Source organism: Microplitis demolitor, chromosome 9 (genome assembly GCF_026212275.2).
Source record: "Microplitis demolitor isolate Queensland-Clemson2020A chromosome 9, iyMicDemo2.1a, whole genome shotgun sequence".
In the NCBI taxonomy this organism is placed as follows: domain Eukaryota; kingdom Metazoa; phylum Arthropoda; class Insecta; order Hymenoptera; family Braconidae; genus Microplitis; species Microplitis demolitor.
In genome coordinates, this window is record NC_068553.1 from 14,411,100 (window position 1) to 14,438,947 (window position 27,848).

General features: G+C 25.9%; 3 protein-coding genes across 3 annotated transcripts; 1 reads left to right on the forward strand and 2 right to left on the reverse strand.

Annotated features, from left to right (window-relative positions):
• Positions 1-9,285: 9,285 nt before the first annotated feature.
• LOC103568613 (methionine--tRNA ligase, cytoplasmic) lies at positions 9,286-15,347 on the forward strand. The gene is made up of 5 exons (XM_008545546.2): positions 9,286-9,468; positions 9,539-10,267; positions 11,400-11,998; positions 14,540-14,776; positions 14,862-15,347. Exons 1-5 carry the CDS (start codon positions 9,427-9,429, stop codon positions 15,217-15,219), a joined length of 1,965 nt encoding a protein of 654 aa, XP_008543768.1. The 5' UTR covers positions 9,286-9,426; the 3' UTR covers positions 15,220-15,347.
• Positions 15,334-21,826, reverse strand: LOC103568614 (methyltransferase-like protein 17, mitochondrial). The gene is made up of 10 exons (XM_053741801.1): positions 21,768-21,826; positions 21,282-21,576; positions 20,570-20,741; positions 18,309-18,705; positions 18,085-18,238; positions 17,877-18,020; positions 16,124-16,210; positions 15,920-16,061; positions 15,661-15,799; positions 15,334-15,592 (listed from the first exon to the last, which is right to left on the reverse strand). Exons 2-10 carry the CDS (start codon positions 21,324-21,326, stop codon positions 15,349-15,351), a joined length of 1,524 nt encoding a protein of 507 aa, XP_053597776.1. The 5' UTR covers positions 21,327-21,576; positions 21,768-21,826; the 3' UTR covers positions 15,334-15,348.
• A 1,197-nt stretch (positions 21,827-23,023) lies between these two features.
• On the reverse strand, positions 23,024-26,427 carry LOC103568615 (proteasome subunit beta type-5). The gene is made up of 5 exons (XM_014440775.2): positions 26,224-26,427; positions 25,953-26,109; positions 25,653-25,865; positions 23,669-23,902; positions 23,024-23,188 (listed from the first exon to the last, which is right to left on the reverse strand). The coding sequence occupies exons 1-5, from the start codon at positions 26,365-26,367 to the stop codon at positions 23,091-23,093; spliced, it is 846 nt and encodes a 281-aa protein (XP_014296261.1). The 5' UTR covers positions 26,368-26,427; the 3' UTR covers positions 23,024-23,090.
• Between the last annotated feature and the right edge of the window lie 1,421 nt (positions 26,428-27,848).

A 27,848-nucleotide genomic window follows, 5' to 3' on the forward strand; every position in this document is an offset into this window, starting at 1 on the left:
TTAAATTCTTTATGAGATATATTTCAAAATTTTTTTTGTCAATTATTTTATTTAAAAAATATACGGCTTTCAAATTTTAAAATTAAAGCGCGAAAGAAAATTTTCGTAAAACAATTTTTTTTCATAAAAAAAAATAATTATTATTTTCCAGTGACTAATGATTGCTTATTAATGACATTAATTATATTAATTAATATACTTATACTTATTTGATGACACTGCACATAAACACAATTAAAATAATTATATTAATATTTATTATTAAATAATTTTAATTAAATCGAGACTGATTGTAATACTTTAAAATAATTTAAATGTTGCATAAATGTATAAATTTATTTAATAATAAATAATTATTTTGGTATAAGTAATAAGATCGTATAAGCGATAAGTTAATGAAGTAATAAAAGGTAAAAAAATTATCAATAATAATGACAATAGATTGAAAAGTTTAATAAAAAAAATTGAAATTTTTATCAGTCAAATATGAGTAGCATTTAAAAAAAAAGAAATTATAAGTAAAAATAATAATAATATTAATAAATAATGATATTCTTGTCTGATATATCTTTTGTACGCGAGATGAAGTGTTAATTACAGCAACAACAAACTAATTAAATTAACTAGCAATTATAAATTATTAAAAATAAAAAGAAAAATAAATACCAGTCCAGGGTTAAAGAAACTCGGTGGCTTGTACGTAGATTGCGATATTTATAAATTATAAATTTATATCAATATATAAAGATATATCTATAGGTTTCAAGTTCTTCCGTTCACGTGGTGCAAAAAATAGATCTCAATTTTTTTTCTCACATTGTTTTTTTTTTTTAAATACCGATAAATGATGAAAAAATAATAATTAATAATAATCGTTTTAGTAAAAACAAATAGTCAATTTACAAAGGCAAATTAATCGACTGATAAGCACGTGTTCTTTATATTTAAATGAAAGTTAATTAATTAAAGTTAATCAAATTAACTCATTAATGTTCTGGGAAAGTGGAGAGAGTTTAATTTTTTTTTATCGAAATTTTTCAAAACTTTTTTTTTTTAATCAGAAAATGTAATTATTGAGATAGTATAAAAATATTTTAAGTCAAGCTAAAGGTATTTTTAAAAGAAAATTGACCGCGAAATTCTAAAGCAGCTTTGAAAAAATTTATGAATTAAACGAAAATTAATTCGAATGCAAGAAAAAAAATTTTAGGATTTTTTTTTCTTTTGTTAATGAAAAAATCATAAAATTTTTATTTAAAAAAATTTTTTTACCCATCTATGAACTAAAAAATTTATTTTAGAAGACACTACCGAATTACAAATAATTTACTTTTAATTACAAAATTATTTGAGCAATTGAAATTTCGAGATAAAATAAGTTTACAAAAAAATTTTGATTGTTGAGTTTCAGAGTAAAATTATAAAAACTTTTTTTCAAATTTAAAAAATAGTTACTTATTTTTTTTTTAATATTAATACTGTTTAAAAATTCGAAATTTGAAAATAAAATTTTTTTACCACAAATATGTATTTTTAAATTAATTTTGACGAAACAATTTCAAAATAGAGTTGAAAAATATTTTTTAATTACAATATAATTACTCGTTTATTTGGAATAATTAAAAAAATAATTAATTTAAAAAAAAAATTAAATTCTATATCCCAGTCATTAATGTATTAATTTAAAAAAAAAATCATATCACAGCTTGCAATGTTTTCATATCTCTCATCTTCCACTTCTGATTTCTCACTTTATCATGCGATTGAGCTTTAAATAAAAAAAAAAGTTAACATCTACTTCCTAAAAACAATTTCCGGGCCTCGTAAATAAAAAAATTTATTTTTTACCATAAAGACCTTAACCAATTAAAAAAAAAGTAAAAATAGTCTGTGCGGACAACCGAAGACTAAAAGACAATTACGTTAGCAGATGAATAATAAAACAGACCTCACGTCTAAAAGTGAAAAGAAAATAAATAAAAAAAAAATTTGTAAATTTTACTTTGTAAGATTTTGTAAATAATTACAAGTATAAATTATTATAATTAAATTACGCGATATAGTACAAGATATACCGATGTATTAGTAACTTATTATTGATTAATAATAAGAATTAATTTATTTAATTAACCATAAATAGTTAATAAATAATTAATTGATTAATATTAAAAAAAAATTTTTTCATTGAAGCCACGAATAAATAAATTATATTTATAAAGTATTTAATTAATAAATATTAAAAGTATAATAAATATATATTTAAATAAAATATAAACTCGACGCGCTAAAGAAAATTAGCAGCTTATTATTAATTGATTAATATTTATAAAATTGAGAGTATGTGCGTCGAGCTGCCGCTTCCTTACTCCCGGAACCTGCTTTAAAGTTCCAATCTCAACAAATATATATTGATATAAATAAATGTCAAGAGCTAACGTATTTAATTGATGAGCTTGCTGTGTTAAATTAAATAATAATGCATAATATTAATTAATTAAAAATAAAAAAAGCGATAAATATTTAAATTGTAACGCAGAGTGAGCGAAGTTAAAAATAATTAACGGCTTTGGAATCTAATTATAAGAACCTATTATTAAAAAAAAAAAAAAAAAAAAAAAAAAAAACATTTAGATGTGTTTAGAATGCCGTGTAGAAGGTAGAAATTCGTAATTAAAATACGTAATTATTTAATTAAGTCAGTATACAATACGTATATCGGTAATTAATTGTTAATTAACGATAATGATAATTATTATGATTATGATGATGATAATGATAATTATTTAAAGGGAGACTCATGCTTTTTTTACTCCCTCCTCAACACATTCTAGTCAATTTATTATTTTAATTTTAAAAAATATTCTATCGTTCATCAATATTTGTATTTATTTATTTATTGTTTCCAGTATTTTTTTATTTTTTATTAATCAACGTAAGAAAGTAAACGATTTTTTAAAAATATTGATTTGTGATTAATGAACGGTAGTTAATTGTTACTATTAAAATTTAATGCTCAATTTTTTAATTTGCCATTAAATTATTATATTTAAGTAAATACTTAATTATTTATTGTAATTTCCTCGAGGTAATTTAGGTTTCATGTATTTTTGGAAAAAGATTATTAAATATTTTAAGTTAATTATTATCATAAATACAAATTAAATGTATTTAAGGAAAAAATATTTTTGTATTTATTTATTAATATATTTTTTTAATGGATTGACTTTTTTTTATTAATAAGTTACTTTGATAATTAATCAGTTATTGATTAATTAAAAATAAAATTTTTATAAAGGGTTGCGAGTGTTGAATAATCAAAAGGTCAGAGTTCGATTCCGGGTAATGGTAATTTTTTTAGATTTAATAAAATTTATTTAGATTATTTTAAATGAAATTATCACCAGGTAAAGATACATAGATATGATCATATATGTTTGAAATAATCAGATATGATCACACGTAATGTCATTCATGATCAAGCAAGATCATATCAGAATATATATGATCATATATGGCTATAAATATTTACATTACTGTATTATGATATATATTCATGTATAAAAACTCATATCTGATTCGACATGAGCACAAAAGTTTGGCTAGTCAGGGAATAAAATCCTTAGATATGGCCATATATGTTGAAGTATGACCAAATATGAGTTCCTATATAACTATATATGATAACGTATAAATTTAATAAAATAATCGATAAGTATTGAAATTTTAATGCAGTACGGTCTCATTTATTTTTAGCAGTAAAAAAGAAGATCATTAAAAATTTTTTTTAAATATTTTACTTCGCGTTGAATTAATAAAAAAAATACAAAGTTCAATAAAATTGGAATTTTTTTATTATTTTGGTTTTAATAAATTTTTTGGCATAACGTAAAAATATGACAATTGACATCCTTTTTTTTACATTACTGATAAATGGGCCAAGAGCAAATTGCAACAAAAAAAAATTTTATGAATTAGTTCTCAAATTTTTTATTTTTAAACGGATATTCAAAAAATTTTATTAGTCATTTCGTGAAATTTTTTTTAATTTGTTCGATTTATTGATAAAAATATTTTATATGTTAATAAATTTTTTCATAACTATAACTAAAGAAAAAAATAAAATTAGAAGATTCAAATTCACAAATTTAAATGTAACTTTAATTGACTAGAAAACATTTTATGTAACACTGTGAAATTTTGAAAATAATTTAATTTTTACTATTTGGGTTTTGCAGAAAATTACTACATAAAACTAATTTTTTTGTTCTGTATTTAAATTGATAAAACAAACTCAATTATTTCATCTCTGATTGTAATATTTCTTGTTGTCAACTTGCCAAAAGTAAATTGAAACAAAATAGCATTTTAAATAATAAATTGATTTTTTAATTTTTACCGCCAAAAATTATTGAAACTGTACTCACGCAAGTATTTCTGCACAAAAAAAATTCTACCAAAAATACATGAAACCATAAAAAACCAATTTAAGTAATTCGCTTAAAAAATCTCCTACCTCGTAGCAATTTATAGAAAAAAAAACTATATCATCTCAATTAATGAATAAATAAATAAAATAAATAAATAATTAATTACTTAATATAAAAAAAAAAAAAACTTATGACCTCGCCTTGTGCACACTCACAAATGCGTTAATTCAATAGCGAGTAATTAATTATTAACAATACAAGCAACTTGTATTTTATACCCACCCTCATTACATGTTTATCTCTTCCCTCTTCTCTCCTCTTGTCCTCTACCTCTTGTATTTCTCTCCTGTTTAAACTCTCATTACGTCCTTCATTCCGTTTGTTAATTTAAACCACTACAGTACTCCTCCCACACTATTCCCTCGTGGTATTTAAATCATTGTCAATTCAATGCGCTATAATTATTGTAATTACAATAATTTAATTCAATTTTTAATTATTTTTTCATTTTGATAAATCGAAAATAGCATTTGCAGTAGAAATTTATTTAACTACACTATGTTAGTGGTATTTATTTAAAAATATATAAAAAAAATTAATAAATTTTCAAAAAATGCCCGCGAAATTATTTAAAGTAGAAAACTTACAAGTATAAATGAGCTTTGTATATTTATTAATTAAATTGTTAAGCTGATATAAAAAAAATTAATTAATTTACTAATTAATTATTGGAAAAAAAATAAAAAAAAAGAAATGAAGGAAAGAATGAATAAATGATTGATGCAGGAGGTGTTTAGGCTGTTGTCTAGGTGACAAAAATAAAAAATCATTCCTCCGTGTGAAGTTTATTAACGCACATTAAGTGTTAAGAGAGATTAATTTAAATGATATATTATTAAATAAATATAAATATATATATATATATATATATATTAATTATTAATGATTAATTATTTAATAATAATGATAATTAAAATAATAAACTTAATAATAATTGAAAATAAATAAATATGTTATCAAATTATCATAAACACACGATAGTCAATGGCTATTGTTTATCATCATCATTCTCTATATATATAAAAATATATATAAATATGCTAAATAAGTATTAAGATACGACTGTCGCCTATTGAATGTACAATATGTAGTATTTACCTGTTGTTACCACCAAAACCGTCAGCAAAGATATTTGAAAAAAAATAAAAAATAATTATAAAAATTGTAATTGTGTTTTTGTTTATTTATTTTTCATAAATTTCAGACTATTTAATAAGTTTTATTAAAGAATTTATATTTTTAATTTTACGTCTTTAGTATATTCTTTTATCTTTTAAGTTTTGGAGGCCTCCAAGCCGGCTTCAGTACGCAATCAGTTTACAAAAAAGTAATTCTTAGAACATTCATGAATAATATTCTTTGAAAAAAACACATATTACAGAAAATCACGAGAAATTATTTCATTTATAAACTGGACCCTTCAGAGAATATTAAAATTTTTATAAATCGGAGTTATGGATCTTTAAACACGGCCGAGAATCGCGGCTTAAAAAAAATAGATTCTTATGTAGCTGCATAAATAAAGCCAATTGCGCTATAAGAATTAAGGAGAATCGATTTAATTTTATGAGATTTTTTAAGCAGAGGACGATAGAAATCCATTTCCTTTTAAAAAATTCCTATTGAGCCTTATTGAAAGCTCAAAAAATTTTCGATTGGTTCCAATTGAAATTCATCATTAGCAAATTTTCGTGTTTGCAATAGATTTTTTATCGGAGTTTAGTGGTTAAGATTACATGTAATTGACAATGTAATTTGTCCATGCGATATTGGTCATAAATTGTCTACTCGGAGAAAATTTTTTTAAAAAACTTCTACAATCTCGAGTAACTTAGGCCGAAAACAAAAGACATACCAAAAGAATAAAAACTAAAGCCTATTATACCAAAAGAAGACGAAAGATTGCGTTCAATGTACGATTTAAATTACGAACCGGGACAATGCAAGATTAACTTGCTTTCGTATTTGTTTGTTTGTCTGTTCTGTACAAATTTTTATAATTCATTTAAAACTAACTTCTGGATAAGTTATATTCTTGAATATAGCTCACAACTGGATGACAGATTAACAGAGGAAAGCGACTTTTTTTATTAGTTTCCAACAGAGTATTGAATAATTGAGTGTATAAATAAATAAACTATATAGGACATGTATAATATACAATTATTTGTTGCATACGCTCACGTTTTTCGTTTTAAATCTTACAAGTATTTTCATAGCTATTAATTAAAAATTATAAATCAAAAATTTTCAAGACTATCTAAGAAGTTCGGAATCTGTATGGGTTTTTGAATCTTCATGAGGCTTAGAGAAATTATTTTGTACTTTTTAGTCCGTTTTAAAAACGTGATATATTGAAAAATTTTTTTATTTCAATTATTTGTTGACTCTTTTTCCGTTTGGAAATTAAAGACATTAAAAAATTTTTTGTTTTTTTAAATAAACAAGTAAAATACCTATAAAAAAAATTTTAGAAAATTTCATATAAAAAACTTTAAAAAATCTTTTTGTGCCAATTTTAAATACTGTATCTTACAACTAATTAGATCATAAAAATTTTAAAAATGTTTGATGTCTGCTACTCTCAATCCCTATCCAAAAATTCCCATAGAATCCACTCAAATGCGACAAAGACTGGATAGAAACCAATACACTTTATAGGATTCTGTGTGGTTTTTGTGGCGTTTGAGTGGCTCCTATGGGAATTTTTGGATAGGGATGTCATATTATTTACCCTATGTTTTAACACAAATCGATATTAAAACTATTTATATTTTTATATTAATATTAATCATTATTGATTGATTAATCATGAAGTGAATCGATTTTTAACCTGAATAATACAAAAAACTTGTTTTTTATATTTTATTTTTCCATCCTACCTCAGCGACTATAAGCTTGATATTTGTTAATTTTGTCTTGAATTTAAGTTTACTTTGATAAAACAATATTAAATTGATGACAAATTCAACATGAAATTCAAAAATGTCCACTCTCACCACTTGAGTACAAGCAACTTTTACGCTGAAAGTGCATTCCGAAATACGCTGCGAGCATCTGTAGCGTATTGTATTTCCGAATGCACCCCAAGTAGCACAGAGTCAACTTTAAGATGTTTTAAAGATATCTTTTAAAAGGACAAGACAAATTTTTTTTTTGTCTCAGTCATATTTTTTTATATGAATACGACATGCAAATGTTAGTTCCGGAGAGAGAAAAAATTTGTGTTGTTTTTTCTGTCTCATGTCAATTGAAAAGTCGTTAAGATGACTTATTTTACCACTATTTGCAATTTACTTTTTGTCATCACTTGTGTTAAGTCTTTCAAGTAGGTATTTTTTCGGTGACATAAATTTCTGATCGTCTTGTCAACATATTGATGCCTTATAGACAAGTCAAAAAGTAGTCTAAAAACTGATATCTTATAGATGTCACAAAGGCAAGTGTGCTACCTGGGACCCTTATTAATTATTCTTATTGCTTGTGCGGTAAATTTAAATATTTTAAGAACAAATTATTAGAAATTGGAGAAAACTAAAATTCGTACGTCAAATTATAATGGCGGCAGAATATGATAGAAAAATATTTAAAAAATTTAAAAAAAAACACTTGAGTGTTTAAACAAACCTTAGTGGGGAAATAATATGCAGAAGGGTGTCCTAGAACACTTGGATATTTAATTTAAATTGCTCCAAGTGTATTCCAGCTAAAAAAACGTCACTTAACTGCTATTTCCCACCAGACGATGCCAGATGAGTTTGCTCAGGAACTTGGAAGTTATCAGCATCAGCAACTCGCAACACTTTATACTAGCACTGAACAAAACACTTAACGACACCACAGACACTTTGCATAATTAAAATTTTACAAACACTGCACAATTTTATTAAACAATTACTAAGCAATAAATTTTATGTATAATTCCACGAATTAACTGCAATACTATGTTTCAATTTAAACGTAAAGAAGAATCTGGACTACTACTGCCGTTGTCGATGATACTGACTGCTGTTATTGGACCGCCAGTTGATACAAAGCAATCGATTTTGCAACTCATTCTCCCACCCCTACTTTAGCAAAAATGTGAATGTTGAATCCAGCAACACGCAGTAGCGCCAACTTGGCGCGAAACTTCGAAACTAAAATTTAATAATTTTATTAAAATGTATTTGTGTCAATAATTATATTAATTAAAGTAAAAAGTATACTCGAAATTTTTTATTTTCATCAATAATTTATTAATTATTCTCATTACTTGCGTGGTAAATTTGAATATTTGAAAAATAAATTATTAGAAATGGGAGAAAAATTAAAAATCAATCAAAATAAAATGCCGGCAGAATATGATAGAAATATTTAAAATGATCCTGAAGTTAACAATTAACATTTTCGGATTTTTTTTTCAACAAATCAATTACTAAAAAAAAAAAATGCACATACAGAAAAATAAAAAAACTATAAATGCAATTTTTTTAAATATTTTTTTTTCAATAATTTATCGTTTTAAATAAATTCCAAAAATTATTAGACGTCGGCTAACTTCAGTATCATATATTTAAAATATGTAAAAAAACACGCAAGTGTTTCACACAAAAAACGTACTGCTACTATGCTGCACTTTCATAGTCTGCTGCTGTTGTCTGCAGCGCATTTCGTAATGCACTCTGAACTGAATCATTTGGCGCGAAATTTAAAAATCTCTCACGTGACCAAAACGAGCGTAGGACGTCAGCGTTGAAAAATCACCTTTATCCATTCTATATATACAATTTCATCATTTCCGTTTCTCCGTGTAGCCTACACATAGATACCATCATAGTCCAAGTCCAACACCATCAAATATTTATAGATACATTTATAAGTGTACATTTTAGTGCAATCTGTCACACGTGCCGGGTTCATAAAACTCTTTACTTATTATATTAATAAATAAACAAAAATGAGTACCCCAACTATTGAAAGTAATCAAAAACAATGCAAAGTAAGTATTGCAATAATATTGATTATTGATGAAGTAATTTATTTATTTATTTCATTTGAATTTTTACCAGATAAGCCAAGAAAATAATTTAAAAGATAAAGAGTCAGAAGAAATGTTGATAACTGAAGATGAATTAAATGCAATTAAAAATAATTGGCTGACAAAAACACAATTGACATCCAATAAATTAGAATATCCAGTGCTACCTAAAAAAGAGGCACGTAATATTTTGATAACCTCAGCACTACCGTATGTTAATAATATTCCGCATTTAGGAAATATAATTGGCTGTGTACTGTCAGCAGATATTTTTGCTCGTTATTGTCGTCAGAGAAATTATAACACCTTGTACATAGGAGGTACTGATGAATATGGTACCGCTACGGAAGCTAAAGTACTTGAAGAAAAGATGTCATGCAAAGAAATATGTGATAAATATTACAATATTCATGACGAAGTTTACCGCTGGTTCAATATCGCATTCGATCGTTTTGGACGTACGACTACTAAAGAACAAACGGAGGTTGTTCAAGATTTTTTCCTGAGAGTTAAAGACGAGGGGTTCATTTTCACTGATACAGTTGATCAGCTGCGATGTGAGAACTGTGAAAAATTTTTGGCCGATCGTTTCGTCGAGGGAACTTGTCCTGATTGTAAATATGAGGATGCGAGAGGTGACCAGTGTGATGGCTGTGGTCATCTGATTAATGCTCCGGAATTAATTAATCCGAGATGTAAATTGTGCAACCAGACACCGGTCATTAAATCCTCGGAACATTTCTTTTTGGATCTTCCTAAGGTAGTTTTTATTATCAGGAAAATCTTTCATCGTTAAAGAGATATTTATCACTGGTATAAACAGATCTACCCATATCACAACTTCACTATCATATTCTTACTAATAAATACATCTAATTACAACTCTTAATTTTCTGCTTCCAACTTTATTGAAAGATTATCAAGCTTAATAACTCAGATCAATAATTTCTCCATTACATGACTTATTTACTCCAATTCATTTTCTTCTAAACACAAGTCAACTTGAAAATTATGACAGAAAAAAAAACAAGTAGACATCATTATCTTATTTACCTTAGACTTTCCTTTCTTTCATAAATTTAGGATTTTGTTCTAGAATTAAAATGAATTGGAGTAAATAAATCATGTAGTGGAGAAATGAATGAGCTGAACTTTAAGACTTGATAAAATTTAAAAAAGATAATGAAGTTCTGTGTAGACACGGCATTCTGTTGTGCTCATGTTTGCCTGAAAATTCGAAAGACTTTGGTAAACATTTTTGTAAAGTTCGCGTGAAATTAGAGAAAAATAACATCAGAATCAGACAACGATTAATTTATATAATTTGACTTTTTATATTCATAACAGTGAATTTTAATTACTCATGTCATAGTAATTAATTAATAATCAATTATTTTATACAATTGTTTGAGGGATTAATTGGCGTGTGATCACTTGTCGAGGATCAGTTGTTATGCAACCAAATATTCCGTTTGAAAAATTTTTAAATTTGCTTTTCAGTTACTTTTAAAAATTTTTAACTAGACATCATAAAATTCAGCTTTAATTTCTAGTTTAAAATTTTTTAAAATTAATAAATGTAACTTATACTTTGAAACTATCGTAAATTCTTTTATTTCTCATGCCAAATATTTTTAAATCTGATTTTCGTTTTAAATAATTACATCTATAACTATACATATAAAAGTATTTCGTTTTTTTTTTTGTTGTATTAATTTGTAGAGTTGCAGTTGGATAAAAATGTTTCTTGGTAGAAATGTGATATTTGAGTTGTAATTTGGATAGACCTTTTTATATCAGAGATCGTAATATGTTATTGTTAATTATTAATTTTATTTAAGCTCGAAGAATTTTAATTACTTAAGAAAATTTGAATTAATAATTATTTTTAGATTGAACCAAAAGTTAAAGAATGGGTCGCAGAAGCCGAGAGTAAATGGTCATCGGTAGCCAGAGCAATAGCAAAACCCTGGTTGCGTGATGGATTGAAATCACGTTGCATTACCCGTGATATTAAATGGGGAATACCAGTCCCACTGGAGGGATACGAAGACAAAGTATTTTACGTTTGGTTCGATGCACCTCTTGGTTATTTGAGTATCTCCAAAAATTACCACAAAGACTACGAACAGTGGTGGAAACCTGAAAAGGAAATGGATGTTTCATTGTATCAATTCATGGCTAAAGATAACGTACCCTTCCACGCAATAATGTTCCCCGCATCTCTGCTAGCTGCTAATCAAGGATATATTCTTGTGAAGCACATCATGGCCGTCGAGTATCTTAATTACGAAGATACTAAATTCTCAAAGTCACGTGGTGTTGGCGTTTTTGGCACTGACGCACGTGATACTGGAATACCTGCTGATGTTTGGAGATTTTATTTAGCGTATGTCCGTCCCGAAGGTCAAGATACGAATTTCAACTGGACTGATTTAGCGACTAAAACCAATAGTGAACTATTGAATAATTTTGGCAATTTTGTTAACAGGTAAATAAATAATTTATCATTTTTCAAAAATCTTCAGCTTCTAAGTCGTACAAATACTCCGCGAGCACTTCTATCATTGTTTCACTTATACAGTAAATGGAAACTATATCCACATTTTTTGCTTTAACAAATAACAACTTTCAAAAAATAAAAAGACTTTGGTAGATTATGGAGTAATGTATCGAGCCTCAAGTTTTAATTTGCATTAACAGTTTTTTTTTTAAAGAAAAACTTGGAAAAAAAAAATTGAAAACCTTACTTTAAAAAATTTCTAGCTGACGTAAATACAATAAATTTAAACTGTTGGACTTTTGGCAGGATTTAAAAAAATTTTTAAATAAAAATACTTTTGAAATTTTTGAAAGTTCTTTAGTTATTTGCATTTAAAAATAAGTAAATAAAATCGATCAGAATACAATTTCTTGAAACAAATTAACATTTAAACGCAAATAACTTAAGAACTTTCAAAAATTTCGGAAACTTGATAAGAGAAAATTTGTAGGAAATGAAATGATCTACAAAAAAGGTGCTACAACATTTTCAGATAAGTCTGATAGCTTCGCCAAAAAAGTAAAATATTACTAAAATTTACTATAAATCGAACTTTGACCTCGAATAACTTCTGAAAAATTAATTTTATCGAAAAATGATAAGAGATCTTTTTTGTAGAGCTTTCAATTTTTATTAAAAATATTCATGTATTTTTTAGATAGACTGATTTCCTGGTGAGTGATAAAATTCCAAACTTTAAAAAAAATTTTCCCATGTTATTTAAATGGGAAATCGAAAATTGCGATAAGGCAGTTGTTAATATTAATATTAGGAGATAAAACTTTAACTAGTCTACTGTGTACATATAGCCATGTATGATTATAAAAATTCGGAAGACGTTTATAATTATATATCATCATTCATGATCATATATATTAGACTGGGCCAAAAAAAATCGACTATTTCTTTTTCTTTCGATACTACGAAAATATTATTCCTGATGACCAAAAAAAATTATTGTGCAAGTTTGAGCCCTTAATATTGATATTAAAAGGTGTATCGTTACAGATATTCGTTTTTTGGCAGAAATTTCATTTTTTACCCAAAACTCGTAAATTATCTATCTGAAAAATTTGAGCAATGCCAATTCTTAAAAGAAATTGAATTCCCTACAAAAAATCTCTCTTAGTTATTTGACGTAAAATGAGCCGTTTCTTTGTAACCGTGCCTCAAATATTGATTTGTATTTCAAATTCTTTGTTTCTATTTTTAATTTTTGTAACTACTAGAAATATTAAAATTTTTTTTAGTCAATATACAAATTTTTGAAGGAAATTCAATGCTCTACAAAAACGGTCTCTTAACATTTTTTGATAAATTCACTCCTTCAAAAGTTATTCAAGGTTGAAGTTGAGTAAAAACGACTTAAATAACCTGAATAACTTTCGAAGGAGTGAATTTATTATTATATAATATGAATTTATTATTATATTATATTATATATTTAAGGCACGGTTACAAGAAAACGGCTAGTTTTACGTCAATTAACTAAGAGAGATTTTTTGTAGGGAATTCAATTTCCTTTAAGAATATAGATTGGTCAAATTTTTCAGATAGATGATTTACGAGTTTTGGGTAAAAAATGAAATTTCTGTCAAAAAAAGAATATTTGTAACGATACATCTTTAAATATCAATATTAAGGGCTCAAACTTGCATAATAATTTTTTTTGGTCATCAGGAATAATATTTTCACAATATCGAAAGAAAAAGAAAATAGTCGATTTTTTTGGCCCAGTCTTATATTTATTCATATCTGATATTGTATCATCATCTGTATATATAAACATATACGGTTATGAGTAGGGCCAGAATTTTTGCTTTAATTTAAAATTAACCAATAATAAAAATGATATCAAATTTATATTGCAGCAATTTATATTTGCTGCAATGTCAAATTTTAGATATTACAGCAAAAATATTGGTCGTATAAAAAAATTTTTTAACCAAAAGTTGTAGGAAATTTAATTTTATAAAAAAATATCTCTCATAATTTTGTCTTAGGACTAATAAAAAAGCCGTAATTTCAAAATTATGATTTTTGTAGTTAACAAAAATTTGAATCATTCATTATGAATCTTAATTTTGGAATTACGGTAAAAATATTTGCCGTATAATAAAATCTGAAGACATTTTTTTTAGAAAATCAAATTTCCTACAACTTCGATTTAAAATCTTTTCTGATAAGACCAATATTTTCGTCGTAATATCAAAACATTTGCAACATTCATTTCGAAATCAAGGTAAAAATCTTGTCTCTAGTTATGAGTATTCGTTCATGTATCATCATTAGTAATCAAATAGGATCATTTTTCAGATCTGAGTATTAATAGTTCTCACATATGATCATATCTAAATTTTTCTACCCGAGCCTGTCTTAAATTTATAAGTAACACTTACAGTAAATGCATTGGATTATTTTATAATTAATTTTTTTACAATTTTTTCTTATATAACAGTAATTTTTAAATAAGTTATTAATTAATTTCAGATCTCTTGCATTTGCTGAAAAAAATTACGATGGGGTAATCCAAGAAATGGAACTACGTGACGAGGAATACAATTTATTGGCCCATGTACAACGTGAATTAACACAATATAACTTATTAATGGAACAAGCTAAGCTTCGTGATAGTTTGAAATTAATTTTATCGATATCCAAGCTCGGTAACCAGTATCTGCAAGCACAGCAACCCTGGGCTAAGATTAAAGGAAATGATGACGACAAGTATGTTTAAAACTATTGATTGTCTTTGATTAACACACTAACTAATTAATTATACTACTGAAACATAAATTTTATTTTTTTACAGAAAAATTGCTGGAACAGTTTCGGGTATTTGTTGCAATTTAAGTTGTCTTCTGTCATCGCTGATTGGTCCATTTATGCCCATGATATCACTTGCTTTGAGATCTCAACTAGGTCTTGAATCTCATTACGGATTAATACCGGACACGGTGACGATTTTATTGGAACCGGGACATAAAATTGGCAAATCATTTCCGCTGTTCACTAGAATCACTGACAAAGAAATTCAAGCTTACCGTGATAAATTCGGTGGCGTTAAAGAAGAAAAAGTTAAGAAAAATAAAAAAACTCAGAAGCAAAGCAAACAAAATAAAAACCCAGTGGCTGAATTAGAAAAATCAATGGCCGATTTGAAGAATTAATTTAGATAAAAATCTATTTAATTTTTGTTAATTTTCTTAATTAAATTCAATGACTAGACAATTTTTTTTACTTAAATTTTTGCTGTAATTATTTATTTTATTTATAAAAACAAAGTGGGTCATTTTTATTTACAGTAGAAATTTTTTTCTAAATTTAATTTTTTTTTCATCAACTTCATTACTTATTTTTTCGTCTTCTGTTATTTCACCATTGGCATCATCAACATTTTGTTTATTTTCATTAGTTATTCCTTTATCTTCTGCTATTTTACCAGTGGCATCATCAATATTTTGATCAATTGCTTGATTATTTTTTATTTCAATCGGTAGACGGTCACCCCAAAGACTTTTTCTTGCACAATAATACAAAGGTCTAGAAAATAAAATAATTTTTCATATAATTATAAACAAAATAAATTAAAAATTTTTTAAATAAATTACCGGTCGTGTTTTGATTTTGAAAATATTATTTCTTGTAATTTCCCTTCAGAGGTACACATACGACAAATAGCATGGCCTGAGTGTACAATCGTTTCTCTTACAATCCTTGGCCATTTTTCATTATCACCTCGACTAGATCCTGAATAAATATAAATTTTTCTTATCAAACTTATTTTTAAAAATTCTTGAATGAAAAAATAATTAATAAAAAATTTTCAAAAACGAGAAATTAATAATTGAAAAATAAATAATAAATTACCTTTTTTAAAAACTATATATGAATAACGTTCACTAAAAATATGATCCCTTCTATTATAGCTCATCGGAAAGAATCTCACTTCAAAATTACAAGGCGTATTAGTTCCGTCTTCGATTCTTGGACATTTTAATTCATGTGGACACTATTAAATTTAAATGATCAATTATTTAATGATTTAAGATAAATAATTTTACAAAAACTTACGGGTGAAAATATAAAAGCCTCATATAATTCACGTTTTTTATGGACATCTATTAAATGAGTTATAAATTCTCTGGCTTCATTGATAAGCTAAAAAAAAATGATTCATTTATAATATTTTTTACAGACTTTAAAATTTACTTTTTAAGGTTTCAGTCAAAAAATTATAATTCTGGTTTAATTAATGCAGATATAACAAAAATGTATATAAACAGTTCTGCTTTTAATTTAAAAATTATTAGAGTTTCAAAACAAAAAACAAAAAAATATTTTCATTTTATAAGTATTAGAAAAATGTAAATAGTGTTCCAATTAAATTGAATCTAATAATTTAGATTCTTGCCCAAGTAGCACAGAGCAATTTTAAGATGTCATAAAGATGTCTTTTAAGAAAACAAGATAAATTTTTTTAATCTCAAAGTCATAGGAAATTGGTGTTCTTTTATCTGCCGTAAAAAAGTCGTTTCAATTAAAAGAAAGGCCATTCTGGCGCCGAAATGGAAGTAGATTTCATGATATCTATATTATCGATAGATACATATGTAAAAAGTGAATAGCCAGAATCAGAGGCATTAGGAAAGCCACAAAAAAGTTGTTTTGAACATCATCGAAAACGAATGCAATAGCAAAATTTCATTTAATGAGTAGTGAGATAAGTAATTTCTTTGGTCTAGGCATATATATAGGCATACAAATTAAAGCTTATTTAAAGAGCTAAGATGCATTTTGAAGAAATTCGATAAGTTGTCACATTGAAAAGTTTTTAAAGAATGAATCAGTAAAAATATGAATTTTTGACATTTGGAAAATTTTGAAATGCTATAACTCCTAAATAAATTGGCCGATTTTACTTATCTTCGAACTTGATCTCGAAAATCGTCCGCAGAAAATATGGGCTGAGTTTCATTGAGATCAGTTAAGAATTGTGGACACTATCGTCGTGGCGAACCGCGTTCTATCGTATAAATATATAAACTTTTAAACAATATGTATTTCCTGACTCAGCTCGACGAGCTAAGCCCAGAAATAGCAAAATGTTTCAAAAATTCCGTCATGAAGACAAATGCAATAATTAGATTTCTATGAAATTTACTAAAAAATTGTTTAGATGACTTATTAGCAGTTTAACTTTTGTCTTCACTTATGTCAAGTTTTTTAAGCAGATATTTTTTCGGTGATATAAATTTCCAATTGCTTTATCAACATTTTGGTCACAAAATGCTGCTACTTGAGACACTTGGCTTTGTGACATCCATAAGATAGTAGTTTTGAAGCTTTTTTTTGAGCTATTAGTAAGGTACTAAAATGTTGACAAAACAATCAGAAATTGATGTCATCAAAAATAAAAATTTGCTTAAAAGATTGACACAAACGGTGGCAAAATTTGATAGCTGCATATTTGTAATTAACTTTTTGCCGCCATTTGTATCAAGTTTTTTAACAGATATTTTTTTTTGATGACATCAATTTCTTATTGTTTTGTCAACATTTTGGCGCTTTATCGATAGATCAAAATTTCTATCTTATAGATGTCAAAAAGCCAAGTGTGCTACTTGGTGGTTCATAAACTTTCGAATTATTTATGAGTTTTAAAATTAATTTATTAAAATTCAAATTTTTGGTTTTAATTTTGAATGTTAAATTTTTAACTCACATAAAATTATAAAAAATTTCTGTACAATATGAATAATTAAAAAATTTACACATAATTAAAAAAATAATAAGTCTTAAATAATAAATAAATTTAAAAAATCACCTTAAAACCAGCATTGGTTCCTTGTTCAACAAGTACTAAGTATCGATCGGCTCTTCTCCATAAATTTAATATTGTTTCAATGCGTGACTTTCTACTTGGCAGCTCCATCAAAGTAAATGCACTCACCACAATATCGAATGTAGGCTGTAATTAAATCATCAACTAACTCACTATATTAAATAATTACTAAAAAAAATTTATGTCTTACATTATTTGTCACTGGTAAGTATTGTTTGAAAAATATATTTTTTATTCTAGGTTGCGATAATTTAGCAAACCATTCAGCTAAATTACTTATTTCTTCAGATGCATCAATACATAAATATTCATTTAATGATTTTGTCCAAAATTGTGATGCTACCCTATAAAAATAAATTAAATTTAACAAAATATAAAATACTTAAATAAATTTATTTTTATTTTAAAAATTACCATGAAACAGTTCCAATACCAGAACCAAAATCTAGCAAAGTTTTAGGTTTAAAACCTGGATCACGTTCTTTTATTTCTAGTAATATTCTGTATAAAATAGCGTAATCGTGAGAGCCACGTGCCACCATGTACATCAATCCACGATATTTGTCATACTGAATAGGTGCCCATGGATGGACTTTACGTTTTAAAATTTTTACAGTGTCATGATGCATTTTTTCCTGCATTTCTTCATCACTTCCATCTAACGCTGTCATATACTTACTGTTATTGTACAACGATTTGCTTACTTCAGAGTACTTTAAATTAATCAACTCTTGCTCCGGTGGTGGATGTCGACCATTCAGATGACGGTAAAGTCCTGCAGCATCTTCCACTATTGTCTTTCTTGGATGTTCTATGATGAAAATGTCATAAAAAATATTTAATAATAATTTTATTTTCTAAAGAGCATTAAATCTCTACATAATAAATAATTAATATGTAGAAATCAGAACTAATAATGCTACTAATTATGTTCTTAGACTTTTTACTTAGGTTTATACGACAACTAACCAAAGTTATTATCAACTTTTGTAAATTATTATTTAAAAAAATATCACTTGGAAGTCAAAATATTGCAAATTTCTGAAAAAAAATTTTCGGTATCGAGCTGAGGCACTTGATTAAAAAATTATGAGAGAAAGAAGTGATGGAAATAGAATTTTCTTCACTTAAAAAAAACTTTTAATTATCAGTATTTCTAAATTAAACGATCAATTTTGCTCATCTTATAATTGGAAGTTGACGACATGAGCTATTTTATTAAACTCTAATTCTTGTCAACCTTTTAAGTTGCGTAATTTTTTTTTTCAATAATTTTACTGATATAGTGCACGTGACATTTTTTGTAGAAAATTTAATTTCCTGTAGAATAATTTCTTTTAAATTTAAAATAAAATGTTTCGTCATCAAAATAATGACAGTAAACAAGGAACTCGTGTTTTTTTTCCGTTTTGTTGCTTTGTAACTTTTTGCTCGTTGATTTTATACATGACATTTAAAACTTATTCTGCAGGGAATCAAATTTTCTAAAAAAATACGTATCGTTCAAATTTGTAGGCTCACCTATTGGCGACTTACAAAACTTTTATCGTCTTGGAAGTCAATATTAAAATTAAGAATCATTTTGCAGGAATTTTTTTTGGGGTACGTGACACAAAACAACAATATTTAAAATAAATACTACCCTAATATATTAGGGTGCTTTATTTCCGGTAAAAGTTTGTTTTTTATTATTCATCAATCAATATATTTTAATAAATAAAATAAAATATAAAAAAAATTACAATTGATATTTTATTTTTTAAATTATTAAAATTCCTATAACTCGGAAACTATGGACTTTAGCGACTTGACTTATAGGGCTTTTTTTAAAGAGAATAAAATTTCATATAAAATGCATATTAACATTTTTAGTGTACTTTCATTGGTTTACATTCTGCAAGCCGATAAAAGTCAATTTCATGGGAAAAATGAGTTTCTCAATGGACACAAGTGAAACAGCTTGAATAACAGCTAAGTTACTATGGGCACTTTTGAAGAGCACTAAGTTTTCTCCAATTTGCGACAAATGGCAGTTTGATATCATAAAATGCAGCTGAATATTAGAAAGTAAAAAAAAAAAGTAATCTAATTTACGTGTATTTTAAATGGTAAATCTTTGAAATCAAATGGAAAGTACTTAGGATTAAAATTAAGATCTCAAACTTAGCAGGAATTTTTTTTTCAGCGTAAAGAAAATAACATTTTTCTAAGTATAAAAAACTATAACAAGCATTAATGATTGATATGTTACGAGTTACGAAGTTGTCTATATTTAAGAAAAAACGTTATTTTTAACATTCGTAATCCTTTAAATACTCAATTGATAAGATCTAAAAAAGTTTTTTTAAAATATCTTTATAAATATACATTTTATAAAAAAAATGATTAAGACCTTTTTTGTCAAGAATTTAAGTTTCTACAAAATTGTTCCTATAATTTTTTCCTTCAATCTGCATATTTCATGATATTTAAAAAAAACCTTGATTGTATCGAAAAATGAACTTTGATCGTCCTGAGGCACGTGTTCTTTTTACTTAAAAAGAAAAAACCAAATAACTCACATATTTTTTCATCAAAAAGAAATTTTTTATGGAGCACCTGAGAAAATTTAGTTTGTAACGACTACTCTAAAGGACATGACTCATAATAATAATAATAAATAATTATAATTATACCATCTAAAGCACGTTTCATTGCATTTGTTAACCATTCTGGTAATCTGACAACTGTTCTCAGTATAACACCAGGTTGTTTACGTGGTTTTAATTTATCTTCTTTTATTAAATTACTAATCTCTTCATTTAATATCACTTTCGGCTTTAATTTTTTTTGAGGTTTCGCCGAGCACTGAAATTTTTAATAAATAATTATGAGTGCAAATATACGAGTGTAAAAGTAGTAGACATCAAACAAATTTAAAATTATAAATAAATAGAGTAAATAATTTAAAAAATAACATTTATAAGAAATGCACTTATCAATTTAAAAATTTTTTATGTGCATTTTTTAACAATTTTATTTTGTTAATTATTAACTCGATTTATTAATAATTTTAAATTTGTCTGATGTCTGCTACATTCACACTCATGCAAATGTAGCATACATACGACAATTATTTAATTAGATATAAAAAAATAAATAATCAAAAAAATAAAATTTAAAAAAATGCATGTACTCAATTTTGAATTTTCTAAACATGTATTTTTTTATTTTTACTTTATAAAAATTTTAATTTATTATTTAAAAGTTTTGAAAATTGTCAGATGTTCGCTATTTTTACTGTTATTAAATAATTAACAATTTTTATAGATAATAAATAATTAATAATTAACAATTGTCAAAAAGTTTATTTTATTTGAGTACTGATTATTTTAATTAATTAATTACCTGTCGTGTTGATAATTTAAAAGGCAAATAAGTTTTTTTAAACATTTTTTCGAGTCCAGTAACAAATAAATTTATAAATCAAAATGATTTTAACAAAAAGGTTATTTTAATTAAAATTTTATATCTATTTTTATTTCCAAGTATCATGTAACTGTCATATTTTATTTTACTTATAATTATTGTTAATTGATAACAAAACAAATATTAGTGAATATTGAGCATAAAATCGTTCGTCAAACTTTTACTTGCACTATTTTTTTTATCGGTAATAAAGGACCATGTGCATTGCACTAACCTAAAAAATTATAAAATCATAATAAATAAATTGGTGTCATGATTATTCTTTAATAATAATAATAATAACAATAATACAATTTTAAATTATATTAATGTTCTACAAATAATAATAATTATTTTTTTTTGTAGTTAATATTATTAAAAAACAAATTTTTGTTTAAATATATTTCAAATTATTTAAAATTTTACCGGCTTTTCTGTAAGTTAAATTTGATATGATTCTAAAGTTAGGAGAAAATTAAAAAATTTCGAATTTTTTCAATAATATAATTTAGAAAAAAAAAAAAAAAAAAACTAAAAACATGCACATGTAGAAAATTAAAAAAACTTGGTGCAATTTTTTGTAAGACTTCTTTTTCTATAATTTATCGTTTTTAAAAAAATTCAAAAATTATTCGACGTCGACTGATTTCAGAATCATAAATTTAATAACTGCCCAAGTATAATTACTAGATTTATTAAATAGATTTTAAATTTAACTGTTTACCGAAATATTTTCTTATTAATTATTACTTCTGTTAAAAAAGTTTTGATTCATAATTTTGAAATCCGATAAACTTTTTCTAAAAATAAATTGATTTTAAAATAATTTATTTCCTTTCCAATAACAAAATTTATAAAAGTAAAAACCGAAAATAATTTTATAGAAAATTTTAATTATTTTAAGGCGCGAATTAAACTCGAGATCTTTCCATTTATACCAAATTTAATCTAGGGTAGAAGTAACATTTGTGGCCAGTGGTCTATTTTTGGACCTTTAATACTGTATTTTAATTAATGAAAAAGTATAAAAAACAATTTCATTCTAATACAGTAAAAAAATTGTCTTTGAATGAATTAAAAAAAATTAATTATGTCATTGCGTACAATACAGAATATTTTATTTAAATTTTTTAAGTGGCCAAGACTGGTCCTAAAGTAGCCACACATGATACTTTACCCTATAAGTATTTTTGTCATAGAGATGACCAAAAGTTCTTATTCTTTTAAAAATATGTGGATAGATTGTTATATATATATATATTGAATTTTTGAACAATAATTGCAATGTATACTAAATAAATTATTATTTCTTATAGTAAAAATATTTTTATAAAAATGGCTGATGAATCAACAACTGGATCAAATTCAACATCTAAGTACTCAGCAGAAAGAACTGAACTACTCTACAGAACAATTAAAACAGTTAGTATTTAATTAATTTTTTTTAAACCATTAAATGTTAATACAAAATGTGCCAATGAAATAAATAATTACTTGTATTACAGAATCTTCAGGAAATATTACAACTCGCAAATGAAACGGATAAGAATTTAAAAAATTTGAAACAAAATATGGCTACTACAGAAAAGTTATTAAAGATTATAAAAAAAGATAATGTGTAATTGCTAATTTAAAATAAAAGATACATTCCTTATATTAAATAAAATAAAATAATCTATGAGTATGTATAAAGATTTATTATTTTATTAATTATTTAATAGGTAATTAATAAAAATACAATTTAATTAATTAAGCAGCATTTTTCTTCTCTTCTTGATACATGTAATGAAGATCTTTGCAATCGTCGTCGGAAATGCGAACCCATCCGGTTTCTTTCATGTGATAAACTATAAATTAAAATTTTTTTAAATTAAATATAAGTTTACTAATTAGTAAATATCCGATTGTCAGATTTAAACTAATTATTTTATTTAATAGGGCAGTGAGTTATAAAATTAATTAATAATTTTACTGAATATATTTTTTAAATTGAATATTTACTTTAAAAGTTTCTATCATCAAAACTATCAGATTTACTCTGAAAATGATAAGAAATTTTTTTACAGAAAATTCAATTTTTTATAAAACTGATATCTTTTTTTTTTATGTACTTTGAATAGTTTATTCAGAAAGTAATAAATAAAATAATACTAAGTGTAAGGATTTTTTTAATCAGTAAGAAATAAAAAATTTTTTTTAAAAATTAAAGTACTTTTCCACGCATAGGATTGATAAATTATTTACTATTTAAATATCTAATCTGATATCTTATTGAACTATTTAGTAACGACAAAAATATAAATGATGAAATTATAATATAATGATACCTCGAACGATTCCTCCAGAGTAAGCATCACGATGTGTTGCGTGATAAATAGAGCGTCTACCAAGATCATAGGCTTCTTCATCAGTTAGATCCCAGCGGTAACCGGAATCGAGGACACCAAATGCAAATACAGAACCAGAACCAACACTAAAAACTTTACCAGTTGTTCTGGTGCCTTCTGAATCAACGTAGTAGAGTCCTGGTCCACGTTTATCCCATCCAGCAATCATCATACCTAAATAAATTAAATTAAATTATTATGCTCCAATCAACACTTATTTTAAGTGATTCTGTAACATTTGACCAGATAAAATAATCCAATGACCCCAAGTGTAAAAAAAAAAAATATTTATTCCAGGAAATTTTTAAATTTGAGACAAAGAAAATTCCTTGATATTTCCCGGTTTTCCAGTAAAATTTTTCACATTTTTCCGTGATTCAGATTTAATTTGTATCATTAAGACATTCAAAGTTTTTACTATATTTTCATTGTGATTAATTAAATTTGATGATTAAATCATGCGAGAAAGCAAAAAAAACAAGTCAAAATAATTTAACATGGCCTACTTTTGATTATTCGATGTTAAAAATATATAAGTTGAAATATTTAATAAGAAATTTTATGATTGAAATAATTTCAAAATACACCAGCCACAAAAACTAAGGGATATTAAAAAAGTTTCAAATTTTTAAGTGATTTTCAACAGGCTGTAACTCAAAGGAAAATGGTCGTACAACAAAAACAAAAAAGAGAAATTTTAGCTTCAAGTGTCTAGTTTTCTGATCTGGTTTTTAAATTTTTTTATTATGCACGGTTTCGGAGTAATAAAAAATCAATCATAATTATCGAAAAAAATTTATTGAAGCCTATAGACCATTTTTAAGACGAGCAAAAATTTGTAAAATTTTTTTTCGATAATTTTTATTAGGATTACTCCGGGACCGTGAATAATAAAAAATTTTAAAGACCAGGTCAGAAAACTAAACACTTAGGGCTACAATTTGCGTTTTTTGTCTTTGTTGTATGACCATTTTCGTTCGAATTACAGCCTGTTCAAAATCACTTAAAAATATTGAATTTTTTTAATATTTCTTAATTTTTGTAACTCGTGTATTATTGAAAAATTTTTTAATTTTTAACTGCCGCACTTAAATTCCCGGATACGTTTTAAAATTCCCTGACATTTCCATGATATTTCTCGGTTGCATAAAATGCCCGGCTGAGCGCGAGTTTGAGAACAGTCATTTAATTTAAATTTATAATCTATTATAAAATAATTTGATACATGATATTTTAATATATTTAAATTCACAAATAATTATTTATCAATAATAATATTTTTAGTTGTAATTTTTTTTTTAAATTATAAAAGAAACGCCTTAAACAGTTAAAGTGAGTGACTAATGGTACTGATCAGGTATAGGGGCTTTTACCTTATGTTCAGTTTATTTTTTTAAAAATTAAAGTGTTGAAAAAAAATTCGAAAAATTATTATCTGTTAATTATCTGTTAACCCAAGTAGCACACAGTCAACTTTAAGATGTCTTTTAAAAGGATAAGACAAATTTTTTTTTGTTTCAGTCATATTTTTTGATATGAATACGACATGCAAATGTTAGTTCCGGAGACAGAAAAAATTTGTGTTGTTTTTCCTGTCTCATGTCAATTAAAAAGTCGTTTAGATGACTTTTTTTACCACTATTTGTAATTTATTTTTTGTCGTCACTTGTTTTAAGTCTTTTAAGTAGGTAATTTTTCGGTGACATAAATTTTTGATCGTTTTGTCAACATATTATTGCCTTAATGTCAAGTCAAAAAGTAGCTTAAAAACTGATATCTCATAGATGTCACAAAGGCAAGTGTGCTACCTGGGAACTTTAGGTTCATGAAAATTTGCATGAAGATTTAAAAAATTTTTTTCAATTAATATTTATTTTGGCCTTGGATAACTGGTCGCAGTAATAAAATCATTTAAAATACTCACCCATCGACAATCCCATTCCTTTGTAATCATAAACCATGTTAGACATGAGTTTACTCGCAGCAGCAACAGAAATACGTTCACGGTTTCTTAATTCGTATAGACGGCATTGCTTAGCAAGTACACGGTCCCAATAAACACAATCAGCAGCACCGCCAGCAAGTGTACCAAGCAAGTAATCATTTATTTCAACAATTTTCTTCATACTTTGTGACCCTGATTAATAATAAATGCATCAATTAACATGTGATTTATGATTTAGATTTATTAATAATAAAATATCTATTGGATGAAAATAATTACCAATAAATTGACCACCAGTGGCACGTGAATCAACGGCCAAGATGACACCACCTTGATACCGGAACCCAAGGGTTGTGGTTCCATGATCAAATTTTATTTTAATATTACGTCCAGTCTCATCTGGGGTGCTCGTTAATGCTGCGAGACTTTCTGCTGGCTGAATTTATTTATATTTTTATTAATTTGTTGGTTGAATTAGTTATTATTTTTAGGATGATGCTGCAATTTTGGGGCTAGGAAAGTTTTTTAGATTTAATTTAATTGTACTTACGTTTGAGTAAGGAGGAACTGCGAGCGATAGATTGTTAGTGAAATTATAAGTGTAATTATTTATTTCACTGCGCAATTTATTGTTTTCTTTAGATGAATTTAAATTAATTATTGAATTTATACCGCAGACATCGACGAGCGCCATTTTTTTTGTATACAAATTACTAGTCAAGTCACGGTTACAATTGTGAATATTGTGATTATGAATTGTGATGAAAAACTTTTTTTTTTTTTTTTTGGGGAATGTAAAATGTATCTCACGCTGCTTTAAAGTCCCACCTGGTTGGCAACATTGTCATTAAACTTACTATAGATGCTGAAAACAACATTTCCAATTTTATCATACGATGGTTACAAGTTTAAGTGGGAATTTTTTACGGATACATTCAAAAAGGGACCACTATGAAGTTGGTGCGGAAATTTAATATATTTTAATGAACAATATACTAAAAATTGCTCTCAAAATGCTCTTTCAGAATCCACAATTGCTCCAGTCATAAAATTAAAATTTGATAAATTATTATCCATTAAAAAAACAAAACTCATTTTGTGTATAACTCAATAAATAAATTGATTTTCAATGCCTACTAACGGCAGAAAATTAGGAAAATCTGCTGATTTCCAAGTTTAAACGAACTTGGGGAAAATTGGCGGGCTTCGCTTAGCGATATCGTGTATCTACGTGATAGTACGCACCCTAAAATATATAGGAAACCATCCCTTTTTATGACCACTAATAAAAATTAATTTTCAATAGCAATAGAAATTCACGAAAATTTGCGAATTTTCGTTGCAACCTGTCTCGTAGCGTATCTGCAACCTGTCTCGTCGTTTTTCTTGTAGTCACGGCCAAAAATTCGCGAATTTCCCAGATTAGACGAACTTGGGGAAAATTGAGGGACTTTTACTAAGCGATATCGTGTATCTACGTGATAGTACGCACCCTAAAAAATATAGGAAACCACCCCTTTTTATGCCCTTTACAAAAAAAATTTTATTAAAGAATTAAAAAATTAAATCATTCCCGCCAATTTAAAAGAGCCGTACTCATGCGCACCCCTTTTCCCACTTCCTGCGCCGTCCCGTCACCACCTTGAAGTCACAATTCAATTAAATTATACATTGTAATTACGATTTCAATTAATTAGCATAAATTTTCAATATTTCATCAAACAAGTCATTGCTCTCGATCGAAATAAAGGGGAGCAATTTAATAACTGATCAATATAAAAAATAAAATTTATTTATTGAGTTTTACACAAAATGAGTTTCGTACTTCTAATTGATGATAATTAATTAATTATTCATTTTATGACTAAAGAAATTGCGGATCTTGAAAGAGCATTTTGAGAGCAATTTTTTGGTATATCGTTCATTAATAATTATTAAATTTCCGCGCCAACTCAATAGTGGTCAAAAAGGGTCCACAGAAATTTTTGTCTAAGCTTTTCTTTTAAACAAAAACTTGAAACGCAAAATAAAGAACGAGGATTGATGTATTACTCTGTAATCTAGCAATAGAAAATTGCGATGCGGCAGCTGTTAATATTAATATTAAGAGCTCATACTTTCACAATAGTTTTTTTCATCATTTCCAACAATATTTTCGATATAATGAAGAAAACT

Coding starts and splice junctions, on each gene's coding strand:
- LOC103568613 (XM_008545546.2), top strand. CDS start 9,427: ATGAGTACCCCAACTATTGAAAGTAATCAAAAACAATGCAAA. Junction 9,469..9,538: donor GTAATCAAAAACAATGCAAA/GTAAGTATTGCA, acceptor AATTTTTACCAG/ATAAGCCAAGAAAATAATTT. Junction 10,268..11,399: donor TCTTTTTGGATCTTCCTAAG/GTAGTTTTTATT, acceptor AATTATTTTTAG/ATTGAACCAAAAGTTAAAGA.
- LOC103568614 (XM_053741801.1), bottom strand. CDS start 21,326: ATGTTTAAAAAAACTTATTTGCCTTTTAAATTATCAACACGACAG. Junction 18,239..18,308: donor GGTATTGGAACTGTTTCATG/GTAATTTTTAAA, acceptor TTATTTTTATAG/GGTAGCATCACAATTTTGGA. Junction 15,800..15,919: donor ATATATAGTTTTTAAAAAAG/GTAATTTATTAT, acceptor ATATTTATTCAG/GATCTAGTCGAGGTGATAAT.
- LOC103568615 (XM_014440775.2), bottom strand. CDS start 26,367: ATGGCGCTCGTCGATGTCTGCGGTATAAATTCAATAATTAATTTAAAT. Junction 26,110..26,223: donor CAGTTCCTCCTTACTCAAAC/GTAAGTACAATT, acceptor AAATAAATTCAG/CCAGCAGAAAGTCTCGCAGC. Junction 23,903..25,652: donor AGGAATGGGATTGTCGATGG/GTGAGTATTTTA, acceptor TAATTTATTTAG/GTATGATGATTGCTGGATGG.